Source organism: Miniopterus schreibersii (genome assembly GCF_964146895.1).
Source record: "Miniopterus schreibersii genome assembly, chromosome: 16".
Taxonomy (NCBI): domain Eukaryota; kingdom Metazoa; phylum Chordata; class Mammalia; order Chiroptera; family Miniopteridae; genus Miniopterus; species Miniopterus schreibersii.
In genome coordinates this window covers 39,481,909-39,497,557 of record NC_138116.1, presented here as the reverse complement: position 1 = coordinate 39,497,557, position 15,649 = coordinate 39,481,909, and the positions used below count along the sequence as shown (strand labels likewise).

Below are 15,649 nucleotides of genomic sequence, written 5' to 3'. Positions count from 1 at the left end.
AAATTTACTCAGCACCTTGTCCAGGTGCTCGCAACACTTTAAATCCATGTAATGCCTCAAACTCAGCCGAATACACAAGGCATTTATGTTCTTAAGCCTCAAATTTGTGAACATACCCACAGTGGCCCCATGGAGACAAGTGAGACACAAATGCTACGTTGGTCAACTCCAACAAAAGTTTCTATGCAGAATGGTCAAAGTGATCTCTTCTTCTGTGACGTGTAGGCCATAGACTGACCTCTGCCTCCCAATCAGACCCCTCAACATTCTAACTAGCTCCTCAAAGTTTTAAGTTACTGTCTGATCAATATTGGATTTCTTGAAAACTATCCACATAACTGACTCTTACTTTTTGGTGGCCATCTTCCTAGTGGGACAAGGCACATTACACTTAGGAAAGAAACTGTGTCAAGAAAAGTCACAAGGCTTGTTCCGATTTGCATCAGTACTCCAGAGCCCATACAGTGGCTTCTAGCTGACCTCACTGTACAGGCAGGCACTGAAATCACACAGCAGATATTCTCAGATCAGCACACTTGAACTCTTACAGGGAACCAACTGCTCACTGGGCTTATGTCACATTAATTTTTCCTGCTTGGTAAACCCCACAATATTCTATCATTACCACTGTAACTTTCCACCACTCATAAATGAAATAAGCACATTAACCATATATTCTAACTATACCATCAGAATTTTTTCAATCAGTGCTTAAACCTTTTTTATGTGTGTCATGATGTTCTGAAGAAAAGAACATCTGTACAACACAATGAAAGAAAAACACTTCTTGGCCAAAGGCCACTGACCTAGAGCTCTAATAAGCAGCTCCAGGACACAGGGCTACAGAGATCTATATTTCAGCTGAGAGGTAAAGTATTCACAGAAGCACCAACTCAACTAAGGAGCTACCAAAACAACCAGATCTGACTTCTCCTTGAAAAGTTTAGGTAGAATCATATTACCAACCGCACAACAAACCCAGACTTTCATCACATGTTAACTTCTTCCCTTATCAGCCAAAAATACCAATAAGGATTCCCACCAATAATAATTAACTCTCCTATACTCAGCCCTACATAAACTTCATTAGCAAGTAGATTAAGATAAAGCAAGCTTAAGAAAAAGGCAATTTAGCCTCACAATGAAGGTACTCCTTTGGTCCTGGGAGATAGGGCGTGTAGATCCTTTTCACAACAGAAAATCAACCACCCACTGGACAAAATGATACTGGGTACCCACACATCTTTCCAGGTAACTGTAGATTAGCCCATCTAGAAACCTTACAGATTCAAAGCTATGGGTCTATTGTATGCAAGGGAGTTTTACTATAGATAGTTCTGTGATATAACAAAAAATATACAGACCTGCTTTTTAAAGGTTTGTATTACGTCACTTGGCTTTTACTAAAGAGCGACATTAGTACCTGTTTTTGCTAACTGAAATAAATTCAAAGACGACTTTGGCTTTTACAAAAAGGGCAAAAAATGAAAATACTGTTCAGTGATTTGCAGCAAGCTGTTATTGATAGCACTGTAATTAACCCAGTTACTAATAACTGGAAAGGAGCAATGAGAGGGCCAAATAGTATAGGCATGCCATTTGTGCAGCTTTGCCAGGGAATTGCAATTTAACATTCCCCAGGTCTATTCCCCACAGATCTCTGGGGGAAGGGACTGGACAGGGGAGAATAGACGCATGCCCAGTAAAGTCTGGGTGACACAGAGAAGGTACTTCCGTGTTGGTCACACTTGGGAACAGGTCATTGGCCAGAGTAGGCGAGGCCACTGTAAGCGCAGGAAGATGAGATATGTCATCTCCTAAACAAAGAAGTTCGCTCTCTTGGCTCGCCTCTTGTGCTCTTGCCCTCTTGGCTCCTGGCCCTCACGCACCTGCATGCGCCCACGTGACCCACGGCCATGTGGACCCCACACAAAAAAGCCTGATACTGTTTCAGACTCAACTGCACCATGGAAAGGAAACTTTGGACACTGGCTTTGCTTCTAGGTCCACTGAATCCCCAGCTGCACATCTTCCAGGACTGTATTAAAGGAAATGGGACTTTGAAAATCCAAGGATGTAATTCTATGAAAATAAAGCTTTCTACCACATCTCACCCTCCTGTGTGGGCACCCGGAAGTGCTTATTCCAGTGGTACCCCAAGAACCCCATTCCCACTAACAAAGAAGAAAGACCATCCACGCATTTCTCCAACAACATTACAGAGGAAGTGTACCTCAAGCATCCAGAGTGGTCCCGCCAAGCTCCTTCCCTACACTCTACATCTCAGCATCAAGTGCCACAGTTCTGAACTATGTCTGAGAGCATCTGTGCTTTATCTCAATTATTCTGTGCATCTTAAGGTATCAGAAAAGCCTAAGAGAGTTCGTGAGGATGTTAGGTTTGTTGTAAAACTGAATGTAATTAAGCATTTCGATTGTGGTAAACAAAATAAAGACAAGAGTTGAATATGGGCCTGGGAACACTCAAAATTTTTCCCATATAAATTCATGATAACTGCTTCTTCCCTTTACACCATTCCAGCTAAGGAAAGGTTTCACAGGAACTCTCTACTTTCTGAGAGGCGGGGAAACCTGTATTTGGTATTAGTCTCAAGCAACCCAAGGAATTTCCTAAGTGATAGGCATGTCTTTTGTTATTCATAACAAGTCCCTTTCAACCAAACCAGAGTTTATGCTAATGAGGGATGGGGGTTAGGGGAGACCATACAAAACTTCTGGATGAGGCCAGCTCTCCAGAGAAATCAATTAAGTGATTAGAGGGTTATAACATTTAGCCCCAGCCCCTTAACTCCATAGAGGGGAGAAGGGCTGGAGAATGAGTTCAATCATTAATGGCCAAAGATTTAATCAATCCTGCCTAGGTAATGAAACCCCTAAGCAATGAATTTGGGGAGATTTCCAGTTGGTGAGCACGTCAAAGCGCTAGGAGAAAGCCGTACCCAAAGCAGGCACAGAAGCTCTGCACCACCTCTCCCTCCATACCTTGACCTGTGCATCTCTTCTATTTGGTTGTTTCTGAGTTGCATCTTTTATCATAAACTGGTAAACATACATAAAGTGTTTTCCTGAGTTCTGTGAGCTGTTCTAGAAAATAATTGAACCTGGGTGGGGTGGTGGGGAGGCAGAGGTGGGGGTATCAAGGGAACCCTCTAATTTGTAGACAGCCAAGCAGAAATGTGGGTAACCTGGGCACATTTGCAATCAGAGCTGAAGCAGCGGAAGTTTTGTGGGGCTAAACCTTTTAACTTGTGAGATATTATACTAACTCCAAGTAGATAGTGTCAGAATTGAACTATTGGACATTCACTTGGTGTCAGAAAACACCTGAGTGTTAACATTTGGAATACTGGAAAGTAAAGAATATTAAGATTTTCTAAAAGCAACAGAAGTCAGTTTCAAGAAACAAATCTTTTTATTTCCATTAATACTTGTAATTGATATTTTATACTATCAAAATCTATAAGCAAGCCTAAAAACAAGTTAAAAATATTCCAATGCAATTAGAGATAAAGTGGAAAGATATCATTTATGAATATATTTTTCTCTATCATATATCAATAGTTGATTTATAAACAAATATAACATTATCAAGGATTATCAAGCTTAAAATACTATACCAGGCAAACTCTTGATTTCATAAGGGTCTTTCTGAAGCAAAGAATGGACACACATGACCACCCTGTGCTGACCCAGGAAAGTCAGGCACAGGGTCTCACTTCTTTTCCTCTCTGTTTGGCTCCATAATGGATCATAGTTAACTTTTTACCTAAGTTGACTTCTCTCACTCTCCAGGGAACACTTGCCTCCCTCACCCTACTACCCAATTACCTTATCCCCAAAGCAAAAAATTCACACCACCATATAAAACTTTACCTGTAATAACCCTGCTTCTCACCACGTGTCCTTAGGAGTTCAGAAAGGCAAAAGAAGGAATCAACTTTGTTCATACACAACATTTTGCACATATTTTAATTAAATTAAGATAATCTGGAAAGCCTTCCTGTAAACTTTTACCCCTAAATAGCACCTTTAAATGACAATAAGGCTCAATTTTACTGACCATCTGTGGCTGAAGACAGCCTGCACACAAACACTGAGCTAGTGGGCTAGTTACTGCAGTGAAGCAGTGGAATACAAGCTTTGTCCTGGTAGCTTGCCCTACCTAAAGCAGAAGTAAAGCTTTATTTCAAAGGTGACTTCCCAATGCTAAAGCACCATCAATAGTTTAGCAATAACTTAGTAACTGCAGAGGAGGGGCACACACAAAAAAGCACACTACGTAATTTTTAACTATATCTATAAAATAACTCCTTTCTTTCTCAGGCACACAGTGAGCACTGAACCCATGCTTTCTTCACACTCAGAACCTGCTATTCACTGGGTGACTCTGACCACAGTAAATTAGATACAGAAGTCCAGTGACTGGGCGCTTTATGTAATAGCACCTGGAGTATCACAGCAACTCAAACATTTCTTGAATTAGTGAATAATCCAAGCTTAAGTTTTTGACTTAACAACTTTAGGACAAATAGTTTTCACTCAGACATCTCAATTGGGGGTTTGATCTGTATTTCTTGGTAGATCTAATTTGTTGCTTCATTTTTTTCTCAATCAAAATATGTATAACTGGAAGTGATATAGGTTCTCTGAAAAGGTTAGCCAGAAGCTTTAACCAGAAAACTGCTCCTTACTGATAGAACCGCACAACACATGAGTTAGTCAGCCAACTTCGGGCTTTTAAAAAGATAATTTGCTATTTTTAACTGTCTCAAGTTGTACGACATGACAATCTTTTGTATACTCAACTTTTTCCATTTCAGCTACATATCTTTCTAAGAAAGTTAAAGTAATGATCTGCTATCCAAATTTAAATTCAGACCCAACTGTGTTACTACCAAAGCAAATAGCAGAGGTGGAAGCACCTTCTACATGAAGTTCATATTGTGTGTGTATAAGCAGTAACCGCAGCGCTATTAGACCCGTCTCACCAGCATCTGAACAGCCTCTTTGGACTGCACTGAACACTACCTCGCAATGTAAAAATCAGTAAGATGTGAACAATACTTTCACTTCACAGTGACCACAAGTAAGTACTATTGTTTGCCCATAAATGGATTCTAGAAATTGAAGTTTTTAAAAAGTTAGAATAAAGTAATATTGATCAAGAGTAAATTTCAAAGAGGGTCTGTTGTATCCTATCTACTTCCTGAATGTATAAGTACATGAGAATACTGTGACTGAAATTTCTCTAATTTGTTATTTACAAATTGTGCAAGATCAAGTCAGTCTTAGAATATCATGAAGGAGAGACTTTAATAATAATTTATTTACAAGATAGGTGACTCAACAGGAATACTGAAAAAGGAGAGCCGGTTAAGAAACTGTTACTACTGAAGGGTGGATAATTACACCTGGACAATATGCTGGTCACTGAAAAGGTAACTGCTCACTGGAACACAAGGATTTCACCAGGATTTTTATGTCCTCAATGAGAACTTATATTTACTTCCATTCTTACCAAAGTGCCTGCCTTTTGATGACTAATTCTGGATCCCAAGTACTGCGAAGGTAATGCCCCGAAGGAACTGAGCGTTCTGAGCACTGAATATAAACTAATAAACAAAGTTTATACCAGTTTTGAATTGATCTTAATTTAACAAAACTGGTCACACATACCCACTGGCTCTACAGCTTCACCAAAAAATGTCAAGAGTTATTTGGCATGGTTTTTCATTGTCTTCAGAGATTTTAAAATGTTAAAAAGAACCCTGATTAAAGAACAGATCAACTCACATTCCAGGGTATTAAGGATAAATGTCCAGTTTATCCTGTCCAGTACAGAAAATCACAATAAATGTTTTTGCATATGTGTGCATATATACACATAATTCCACATTTAAGTCAGAGATGATCAATGCTTACCTCTATAATTTGCATTCGATAGCATGCCCCAAACATAAACTTTTTTTGGCTGACTATAGCTACTATTTGCAGAGCCCACAAATGTTTGGGGACACAAGTTAATCAGTTCCTAATGAAATAATTAATTTAGACAAAAATCACTGATGGTGGCCAAACCATCAGGTGAAGGCTGATGAGGAACATTAGCCTATATGAATCACACTGACAGTACCTAAACCCACTAACCAAACTCAATTAGATGGACAACTAGAAATCATCTGCTTCTTGATGTGATGCAACCAGAAACACAGCACTACCTCTGAAGTTTTCCCCCAAAATCTGAATCTCTGTGATACAGCCTCTATCTAGCTACCAATTAACAGGAAACACAGGGCAAAGAGGAACATGTGCCACACTAATTACTAAAAGGATATAATCAGCCTTTTGCAAAATGCTACAAAATACATGACCTAACTTTTTCAATGTATAAATGGCAAGAAAAAAGGAGAGAAGAAGAAATTGCTCTAGATCTAAAGAAACTTAGGAGATATATCAACCAAGTGCAACTTGTGTGGACCTTGTTGAGATATCAACTTGAACAAATCAACTGTAAACACGGCATTTTAAGGCAAACGAGGAAATGTGAACATGGAGTGGTATACGATATTGTTTTATTTATTTAATGGTGTAATAATGGTATTGAGGTTATGTATTTAAGAGTTTTTATCACTTAGAAGATATGTGTCTGACAGACATGTCGATGAAATAATGATAATCAGAATCAGCTTTAAGATATTTCAGGAGAGATAGGTGGCGGGAGAAGGAACAAATGAAATCACATTGGCCGAGTGTTGATACTATAGGGCACACTGGGGGTTCATTATACTATTCTACTTTTGTGTGTGTTTGAAAACTTCTATAATTAAAAGTTTCTAAAAATTAAATAATGTTCTCTCTTCCAGCCCTAAGTAAAAGAAAGCAGAAGGGACATAAATCTTTTTGCTAAAAGCATCAAATCGTTAAAGAGAGTCTGCGTACACAAATCTGTCTCCATGCAATGCATGGCTATGCCACCTTGTTCACTGACTACCAAGTCTCCAGACCATGCATCTTGATCAGCTGTTTTCCAGACACACAAGTCATTTGAGGAACCCAAGTAAATTCATTTTCTACATCTGTCTAGGCCAGAATCCAAGGCAAAAGATAATTCGGTAACATTCCCCTTGGAATGGCATAATGTATAAAGGGACTGCGTAAATCTTGACTCTGCCTATACCACTACTACCATTCTTGGGATTTAATTAGTATCAAAGCCATTCCCAAGCAGATGGACTTTCCAATGGCAGTTCACCATGGTCCACAAAGACAGTGATGAATATACTGGATGCTAGCTGGGCTTACGGCAAATCCCACAAAAGTCTCATTTTCAACTTACTGCGGCATCTATATAAATTTAAATAAACCTTGTTAAACTCCAGTAGTAACAAATGCAGTCATTCTGTTTCTTAGGACTGCTGAAAATCTTAGCTGAGTTTTAAAAATTCTAAATGATAAAATTTTAGTCACTGGGTGTAGATTTTTACTACATAAAATGGGAAATTGGAAATTTAATCAGCTGAAATTTCTAAGGTCTTAATTTTAAATAAAGGATGGCTTGTCTCTGTCCTCCACTCCTTACCTCCCCTGGTTTTTTATACTCCACCTCCAAAAAAGTCAAATACTCTCTTGAGCAAAAGGTCACCTTGTATAGACATTTCTTATCAGGTCAGTAAACTTATCAATGGCATACTCAAATTTCTGTAAAGATTCAATAAACATCCTTCCTCCTCTTTATTGTTTCCTCTTCATTACTACCAATTTAAAAACTATTAGGGATACTTAACTTAAAAGAACAGTTTCCCAATGAAATGAGAACCTATCATTAGGATACTTCCATTTCCTCCAAATACTCTGACATGCAGTATGACCAAAAGCAATCCCTACCTGCAATCTAATTTCCTCTAGAGCATATAATTTTCTAAATAAAGATCCCATTGCTATGCAAATATTCCCAATAAAACAAATTTTTAAAGCCACTAAAAGTTTTTAAAGCTACCAAAAGTGTAAAAGGCAAAGCTACAGAAATTCAACACTATCCAAACTTGTCTTTAGCATTCAAGAACTCTATAGCCCATGGCTAAAAATACACTGCAGTACAGGGGGGAACTGTGAAGAGAGCTTGTGTGAAACTGAACTATTAACAGAGGATTGCCAAAGTGCTACCCAAGCTCACTCTGATGGGCAAGGATTCTGTTAGGCATTTTCTGAGGAGAATTCCTATGCCCCTGGATCCTTAATGGGTCACAATTCCCATAGAAATAAAAAATCAGAATGCTTGGACACTAAGGTAAACTTGACATTTATAAAAGAACTTCTCAAAAAACTTTGTTCCTAGGCAAATCTATTACCACCTTCAAAAAACTGGTATTATAAAGCAAAGTAAAAATCGTATTCTAAAGAACGGTGCTTACAAGTTAGCCCATTAAAGTCACTGAGATACGATAATTCAAACTTGGTCATAAATCACATAAACATCTTTACAAGTACAAAGTTATCATCTTCAAATGGTCAGTGATGACTTAATAAACCTTCTAAATGTAGCTCTACATCGTAGAAAATGTCTTCCCTTCAGTCATTTTACATTCAGACTTCAGAAAAATTCAATCATCCAACAGTGTTAAAAGAAATACTTTTAAAAAATAATTATAACTTATTTATTACTTATTATCTTAAACATATATCATCTTAAACATATATTTAGAAAACCAAAAAGCAAATAAATGCACAGACTATAACTGATAAAAAGGATGAGATGCAAAGTGGATTTTTATTGAATTTCTATAAAAATCTGGTTCCAAAATTAAATATATCATCTCACACTATTTGTGTGTGTAAATACCTACACACACATCTCCAATAAAACTCCACTAACTTATAGCAGGCAATTATAATAAACTGAGTGGAATAGTGACATGGCAATATAAAAAACAAAAACTACGTGAAAGTCAAACAATGGAAAATTAAACCTTGAGAGCTTCCATTAGTCATCAAAATTATCTTACAAGTTTCTTTGATTTATGATGGAGAATTTAGCTTTTGAAGCAGCAGCAGTCAAGCTTACTGGACTTTTAACAGTATCTAATTTTTAACTCCTTTGCCCCGTGCCCCCCACAACTGCTGTATGATATACAGGGTGGGGCAAAAGTAGGTTTACAGTTGTGAGAACAAGAAAAAGTTTATGCTTGTATTATTAATTAATTATTGTATTATTTTCCATATGAACAAAAGTAAACCTACTTTTGCCCACCCTGTGTAATTATTTTTAATGAATTAAATATGTTTATGATAATTCTGAAACACCCTTAGAAAAAAATTGGAACATTTTGACACTAAAGTATGCCCTAACAGGTGAGAAAATGCTGCTTTAGAAATTTCAAACCCTCTATTTTTTTTTTTTTAATATATCTTTATTGATTTCAGAGAGAGGAAGGAGAGGGAGAGAGAGAAGCATCGATGATGAGAGAGTCATTGCATAATTGCCTCCTGCACGCCCCCTACTGGGGATCGAACCTCTATCTCCTGGATCATAGTTTGATGCTCAACCGCTGAGCCACGCCAACTGAGCTAAGCCCTCTATTTTTATAGAAATGAGTTACCACTTTTAACATAAAATTAATGTCTATATGCCAGAGCAAACTGGAAAACTGATTGTTGGCAACCATTACAAAACTGCAGTTTTAATTAAGTCATGTCAATCACAGGACCAGTTTTAACAAAAAGTGTTAATATATGTAAGCAAGTGAAAATTTATCCTAAAATACAGGTACCAATAGTGCAAAAATAAATGCTGTCAACTTAGAGCTCGCCATCCCTACCAACAAAGCAGATCCAACCCTTCCTCATATGTGTGCTCCCTTTTCTAGAGTCTTCAACAAAAGTCTCAGCCAGCACAGACAGCTCTGCTTAGCTCCACAGCAGACAGGCCCGTTGCTGGATCTGAGTCACAGTCTCCAATCAGGAAGCAGCTATCATGAGACCCACAGCGCTCTTCAGGCTTGTCCTCTCTCATGACGGAATAGCAGAGCAACGGTGCCCAGTACACATCTGCACCTGCACCACCTCACGGTGGGCTCTGCTACTAACCAATCTGTAGGATGAATAGCGGAGCACTTAAATCAAAGCAGGACTAACTCTAGTCCCCTGCACTAAGAGAACACTTAAGGGCAGGGAACAACTCTGTTCATTTCTATAACAACAACCTTCCTCACTTTATGGTACCCAGGTGTTCAATATGTGCTTTGTGAGTGAATGTATAAGTTACTGTGTTGAATCCCAAAAGCAGAAAAATAAAGAGGACGACTCCCAAAGAGAGGGAGAAATAAAAAGGGACACGTGAGAAAGGAGTCACAGCATGACAAGGTAGTGAAGGCAACCCAAAGTAAGCATCAGAGTGGGAATATATGTGCTCCTGTGTTAGTCTTCCCTGCGTATTACAGTAGGCAACACTGCAAACCTACCATTCCTATAGCAATGGGAAAGGGACAGGACCTAAAGGCATTTTTAATCTATCTACAAAGCTATTTACAGACACTGCATACTCATTTTAAACTTAATAAAATCAGTACATTCTGTTGTTTTATGTCCACAATAGGTCTAAGTTAGAAAAAAAGGGCAACAATGCATATGCAGTTGTTAATTTTAAAACCCTCAGCATTTTTCTTTAGATTTGATGTCATATATAAAAACTAAAAATTATATTAAATATTAAACAGAAATATTTTATACTAAAAGGTAAATGAAAACTAAAAATTGTCCTATTAATATGTTAAAATTAAAAGATAGTATAAAATACAAGTTGTAACCTCATTACATATATATATGTATGTTCATTATGGACAGGAAACTTTACACTATTTTTTACTGATTTTTAGAGAGAGAAGGGGAGAGAAAGAGAGAGAGATTTGTTGTTACTTATTTATGCATTCACTGGTTGTTTTCTGTACGTGCCCTGACCGGGGATCCAACTTACAACCTTGTGTATGGGGACGGTGCTCTAAGCAGCTGAGGCACCCATACACTGTTTTTAATGTAAAGTGAGAGAAGGGTAATAATACTGGGCCAGTTAAAGAAACTATCCCAGGGTGTAGGTATCCCACTCTGTTACTAATTATGTATTTATATTATGGGTGAGTCACTCAATAAATAAATGTTTGCCAACTACATTTCAAAGTCACAGTGTTCAACCAATAGAAACGAGGCATTTGATTCTATTAGAAAATTTAAAAACAGAAATATTTTCTTCAGGTTAAACTTTGTTTCCTTTGAACTAACTTCCTTAGGAATGATACATATCAGGGGATCAAAAACGTACTTAATAATATTGTATTATATACTTAAAATTTGCTAAAAGAATAAATCTTAAATGTTCACAGAAGAATTAATTATGTGAGGTGACAGAAGTGTGAATTAACCCATTGTTATTACCATTTCACAATGCAGAAGCGTAGCAAATCACGCTACACACATTAGGCTTACACACTATTATATATCAATTGTATTTCAGTAAAGCTACTAGTGAAAAAGAAGAATATATGTAGAAAGTGCTCATCATGCTTCCCCACTCTATGAATAAATAAGCAGAGGTGAAAATAATTATATTTTACTTTGGGATATTTTTATGTTAACTAGAGAACAGTCTCCTTGAGCTGGGATTTTTTAAACTGCATTTTATTCAGTGATGTGTACGCTTAAGATGCATTTGTTTTAGTTTTATAAATCTTGCTTTTTAATAGAAACACACTCTGTATTCTATGAAGACTAGTGTTCGAATATAATACACTAGTCTATATTGGGAGGTTGGGGAAGGCAGGAGAAACAAGCGTTGTTTTAAGAAAAAATAACAAAATGCATTATATGTATGGTTTAAATACATTAATTTTAAAGCATGAGACCTCTAATACAGTTATATGCTTTTTGCACTACAATCTTCAAAGTGAACTTTCCTTAACTTGTGACTTAAATTATAGTTAAGTCCAAATACCTATGTACATCCTTCTGTAACTATCTATACATGACCACTTATATATACCTTCCTATACCCACACACACCTTTCTAAAGCTAATATATCCTTCTATACTTATATACAGCTGAATATACAGGGTGTCCCAAAAACAATGTAGACACACTTTAACAGCTGACAGCTCCATTTTGCAAATGAGCTGTATTTTAATAAACACTGCCTTTATAAGTACTCAAAGTGTGTATATAAATTTTGGGGGATAATATATCTATCTATATATATATATATAAATCTTTCCAAACCCATACACATTTGAATACTTCAATACGTGTTCTATTTCAATTTCAAACGAAAAGAACATAACAATTTTTTTTTACATTTGGAAAAAGAATGAAAAATGGAAGCTCTTTCAATGCAAAGTTGCCATGGCTGGTTAGTTAAAACAACAGTAGACACATTCCCAGTACCAAGATGGATATGAAAAAATAAGCAGCATAGTATCATAAAATGTGTAGCTTACTTTGTGCCTTTTCACAGAAGTTTATCTGAAAGCCTAAAGTAAAAGAGATAAGTTCCAGTTCATTTACTGCAAATCAAACAAACCAAAATTAGAACATGACATGGCATTTTTATATTACATTCTGAATAAACTAATTTAAGAGCAGTTCAAATCATGTACCCCCACCGTCGCATGCAACTGGCACACATTTCTTTAATAATTCAGCTTTTTTCTGATATAGATGTACTTTATTATAGAACTGAAATCAAGTTTAAATTTTAAGAGTTACATTGTCTTTACCTTTATTTTTCACATCTACACAATAAAAAGAATAGCTATTACCCTTGGAAGCTAAGAGTACTATTTAAGATATATTTGTCAATTCTTTCAATCTAGAAATTCAGAATATTGCTATTTTATTAACTCAAATTACTGACTTAGAACTACTAGTGATTACTACCTATGATTCAAAAACTTTAGTAGTTCATAAATTGTGAAACCTAAACATTTTCTAGTTAATCAGCTACCTCCAAATGATAAGAAAATGAGCTACTGAAGAGGTGTTGAAATTCCTCTAGAGTAGGCCTGATAAAATTTTTTAAAAAGACCATGTCCCTAGATATGATAAGAGCAGGACTTTAGTTATAAGGAAACCTGTGAATTCTCCTTAGAAACATGAACACATTTTCCAAATCCAATTGAATCTGGTTGTACCTTATGCATACAGTGTTTGCGGATGTAATTTTTTATAAAATACACCCAGTAAAATAAGATGTTTAAAATAGACGCCTTTTCAAAATATTCTTTCACCCACTTAGTTCACCGGCTGAAGAGCTGGTTTTCTTAGTAGTCTACCTATATTTGTGTTTATTACTGCTTTGGGGAACAAAACGGGAAAAGTAAATTTAGAATGACTATCACTCAAGCTTGTATTTATACAAATTCAGTCTAAATTTGTAGGAAAAAGAACCAGGACTAAAGAATATTTAAGTAGTCTTTCCCATCTAGTTATCAAAATGCTTGGGATTCTAAGAAGATAAAGGTATCACCTATAATGCAGAAAACCTGGAAAATGCTAGTGTAGCTACTTGACATGAAGGTACCTTTGGTGCACAGAAATAACCCACTGCTTACTACCTAATGACACAAGTGGCAACACAGGAGGAAGTGGGAATGGAGACCTCATGGAGGCAGGGCAGGGCACAGACAGACACTACCACTGAAGCTCAGTATGTGCCCTACCAGACGAGCAGCAGCAAGACTTCAGAAAGAAAAAAAACCAAAGAGCCATGGATTTTACAAACCTAAGCAACTAAAAACTAGCCAGCCTCCTATCGAACAAATGAGCAGAGCACAGGTCAGGAGGAAAAAGAACTGGCTCCTCTGGAATCAGCTTGGGATAGAGCTCAGGGAAGCCTGAGTCACAGCTCAGAAGCCAGTCGCCCACCCTCTCCCACTAGAAGAAAGAGAAAATTCACCTATTCCACAACTAGAGAGGAAGCTGATGAAACACTGAAACAATTTTAATGCAATAGTTACTCTTGTCTTTTTAGCTCTAAACACAGTCAACAGCTGCTATTAGGTAGCTAAAACAAAATGTGAGAGAAAAGGTAAATAAAATAGTACCTATGGGGAAAGGAGCAAGAAAAAGAAATTTGAAAAGCATGAAAAAAATGAGTTGGATCTATACTTACGGTTGTATAAAAATAAGTTACAGAACAAAGCACAATAAATAGAAACAAATTTTAAAGGTGTATGTAACTGAGGATGTTAGAATGTCACCAATTACTGCTCTAACACTTAGAAGTTAAGCCCATTTTTATAAGCACTTAAAAATTCTCAAAATTTGAAGTTCTGCCAGTACAGAATCAATGCAAGTAGCTAAAAAGGCAGTGAAATTATCAAAGCATAACTACAGACTTGCTCTTTTTACCTAATTATGGATGAAGTAACCAGGTAGGAGTCTAAGCCTCATCCCAGCATCCATTTCCGCATTATTTCTCCCTCAGAAAAAGACTTCCCAACTGCTGTCTGACCCAGAGTCCACCAGGCAAGCAAGGGCTAAACTTACTGGAACATAATGGCTCACCTTTTCCTTGGAATTCCATTTAATCTTATCAATTATATATCAGATAAAAAGCTATTTAGCTAAATCTTTCTACACCTCTAAAAGACTATATATACATATATATACACATATATATATGAGACTATATATATAAAGAGATTTTATGTATATATGAAAAAGAACCCGCAGAGGTCAGAAGTTGGTGCTTATAGTACAGATTTGGGAAAGTACCAAACAGCTGCCCTAGCTCATTGTATGCGAAGAGCAGGGAAGGGCGCAGGGGACCGAGAGCACTGGAGTACACGGGAAAGGTGGGAGAGTAATGGTGAAGGAAACTTTCACTATCCTCAACTTCATGAAAAACAGCCTTGTGGCTAGGCTACAATTCGTGCATTACTACTCATTCACGTTCAATTTCTGAGGTCTCCTTTTATCAAAAATTCTAAATGCCTTCTTTCCACTCACGTTCTTGAGGTCCTGCATCTCCGGGATATGTTGCTAGTAACCAATTTGTTTTTAAAATCTTAGATGCCCCACTCTTTCTTATCCTGGTGAGTTACTAGTACCATGGGACTTAACTTTTACATGATCTTCCCCTTCCAATTTCAGTCTCGTTCTGCCTGCTTCCAGGCACCCCGGCTGTGTGGTTCAGGTGGCTAAAGCATCTGCCTGCACTGCCGGGCGCAGGAGACTGTCAGGGCCCGACGCAGTGTGCAGGTCTGACCCCCGTCAGAGGTCAGAGCCTGTGTGGGAGGCAACCCATGGATGTTGACTTTTCTCTCTCTCCCTCTCCCTCTCCCTTCCTCTCTCTCTCTCTCTCTCCAATCAATTAAAAACACACACACAAAAAAAAACATATCCTTGGGTGAGGATTAAAAAAAGAAGAAGAAAAGAAAAGGTGCCGGGCAGAGTGCTCGCTGGTGAGCCTACAAAAGAAAGACGCTACGAGGGGCTTTCCCTTTTCTCACTAGGCCTCTCCCCCGTCTCCCCACAGTCTCCCCCTCTCGCCTGTCTCGAGATCCCTTGACTTGGCCATACCTGAAACCTACAATGGGCTGTATTTACCAAGTAAAGTGAGAGGCCCACGTTAGTTTAAAAGGCT

At 37.4% G+C, this 15,649-nt stretch overlaps 1 protein-coding gene across 4 annotated transcripts in view; it reads right to left on the bottom strand.

The window, feature by feature from the left end:
- Positions 1–15,649, bottom strand: part of MAP2K4 (mitogen-activated protein kinase kinase 4) — a 110,327-nt gene that overhangs the window by 86,966 nt on the left and 7,712 nt on the right. For 2 of the 4 annotated variants that reach the window (XM_081115820.1, XM_081115822.1), the window contains exon 2: positions 12,501–12,533. The exons of the other annotated variants lie outside the window; for them this stretch is intronic. In XM_081115820.1, the coding sequence (XP_080971946.1) occupies positions 12,501–12,533 (33 nt within the window). The remainder of the gene's footprint in view (positions 1–12,500; positions 12,534–15,649) is intronic. 4 annotated transcript variants of the gene reach the window in all.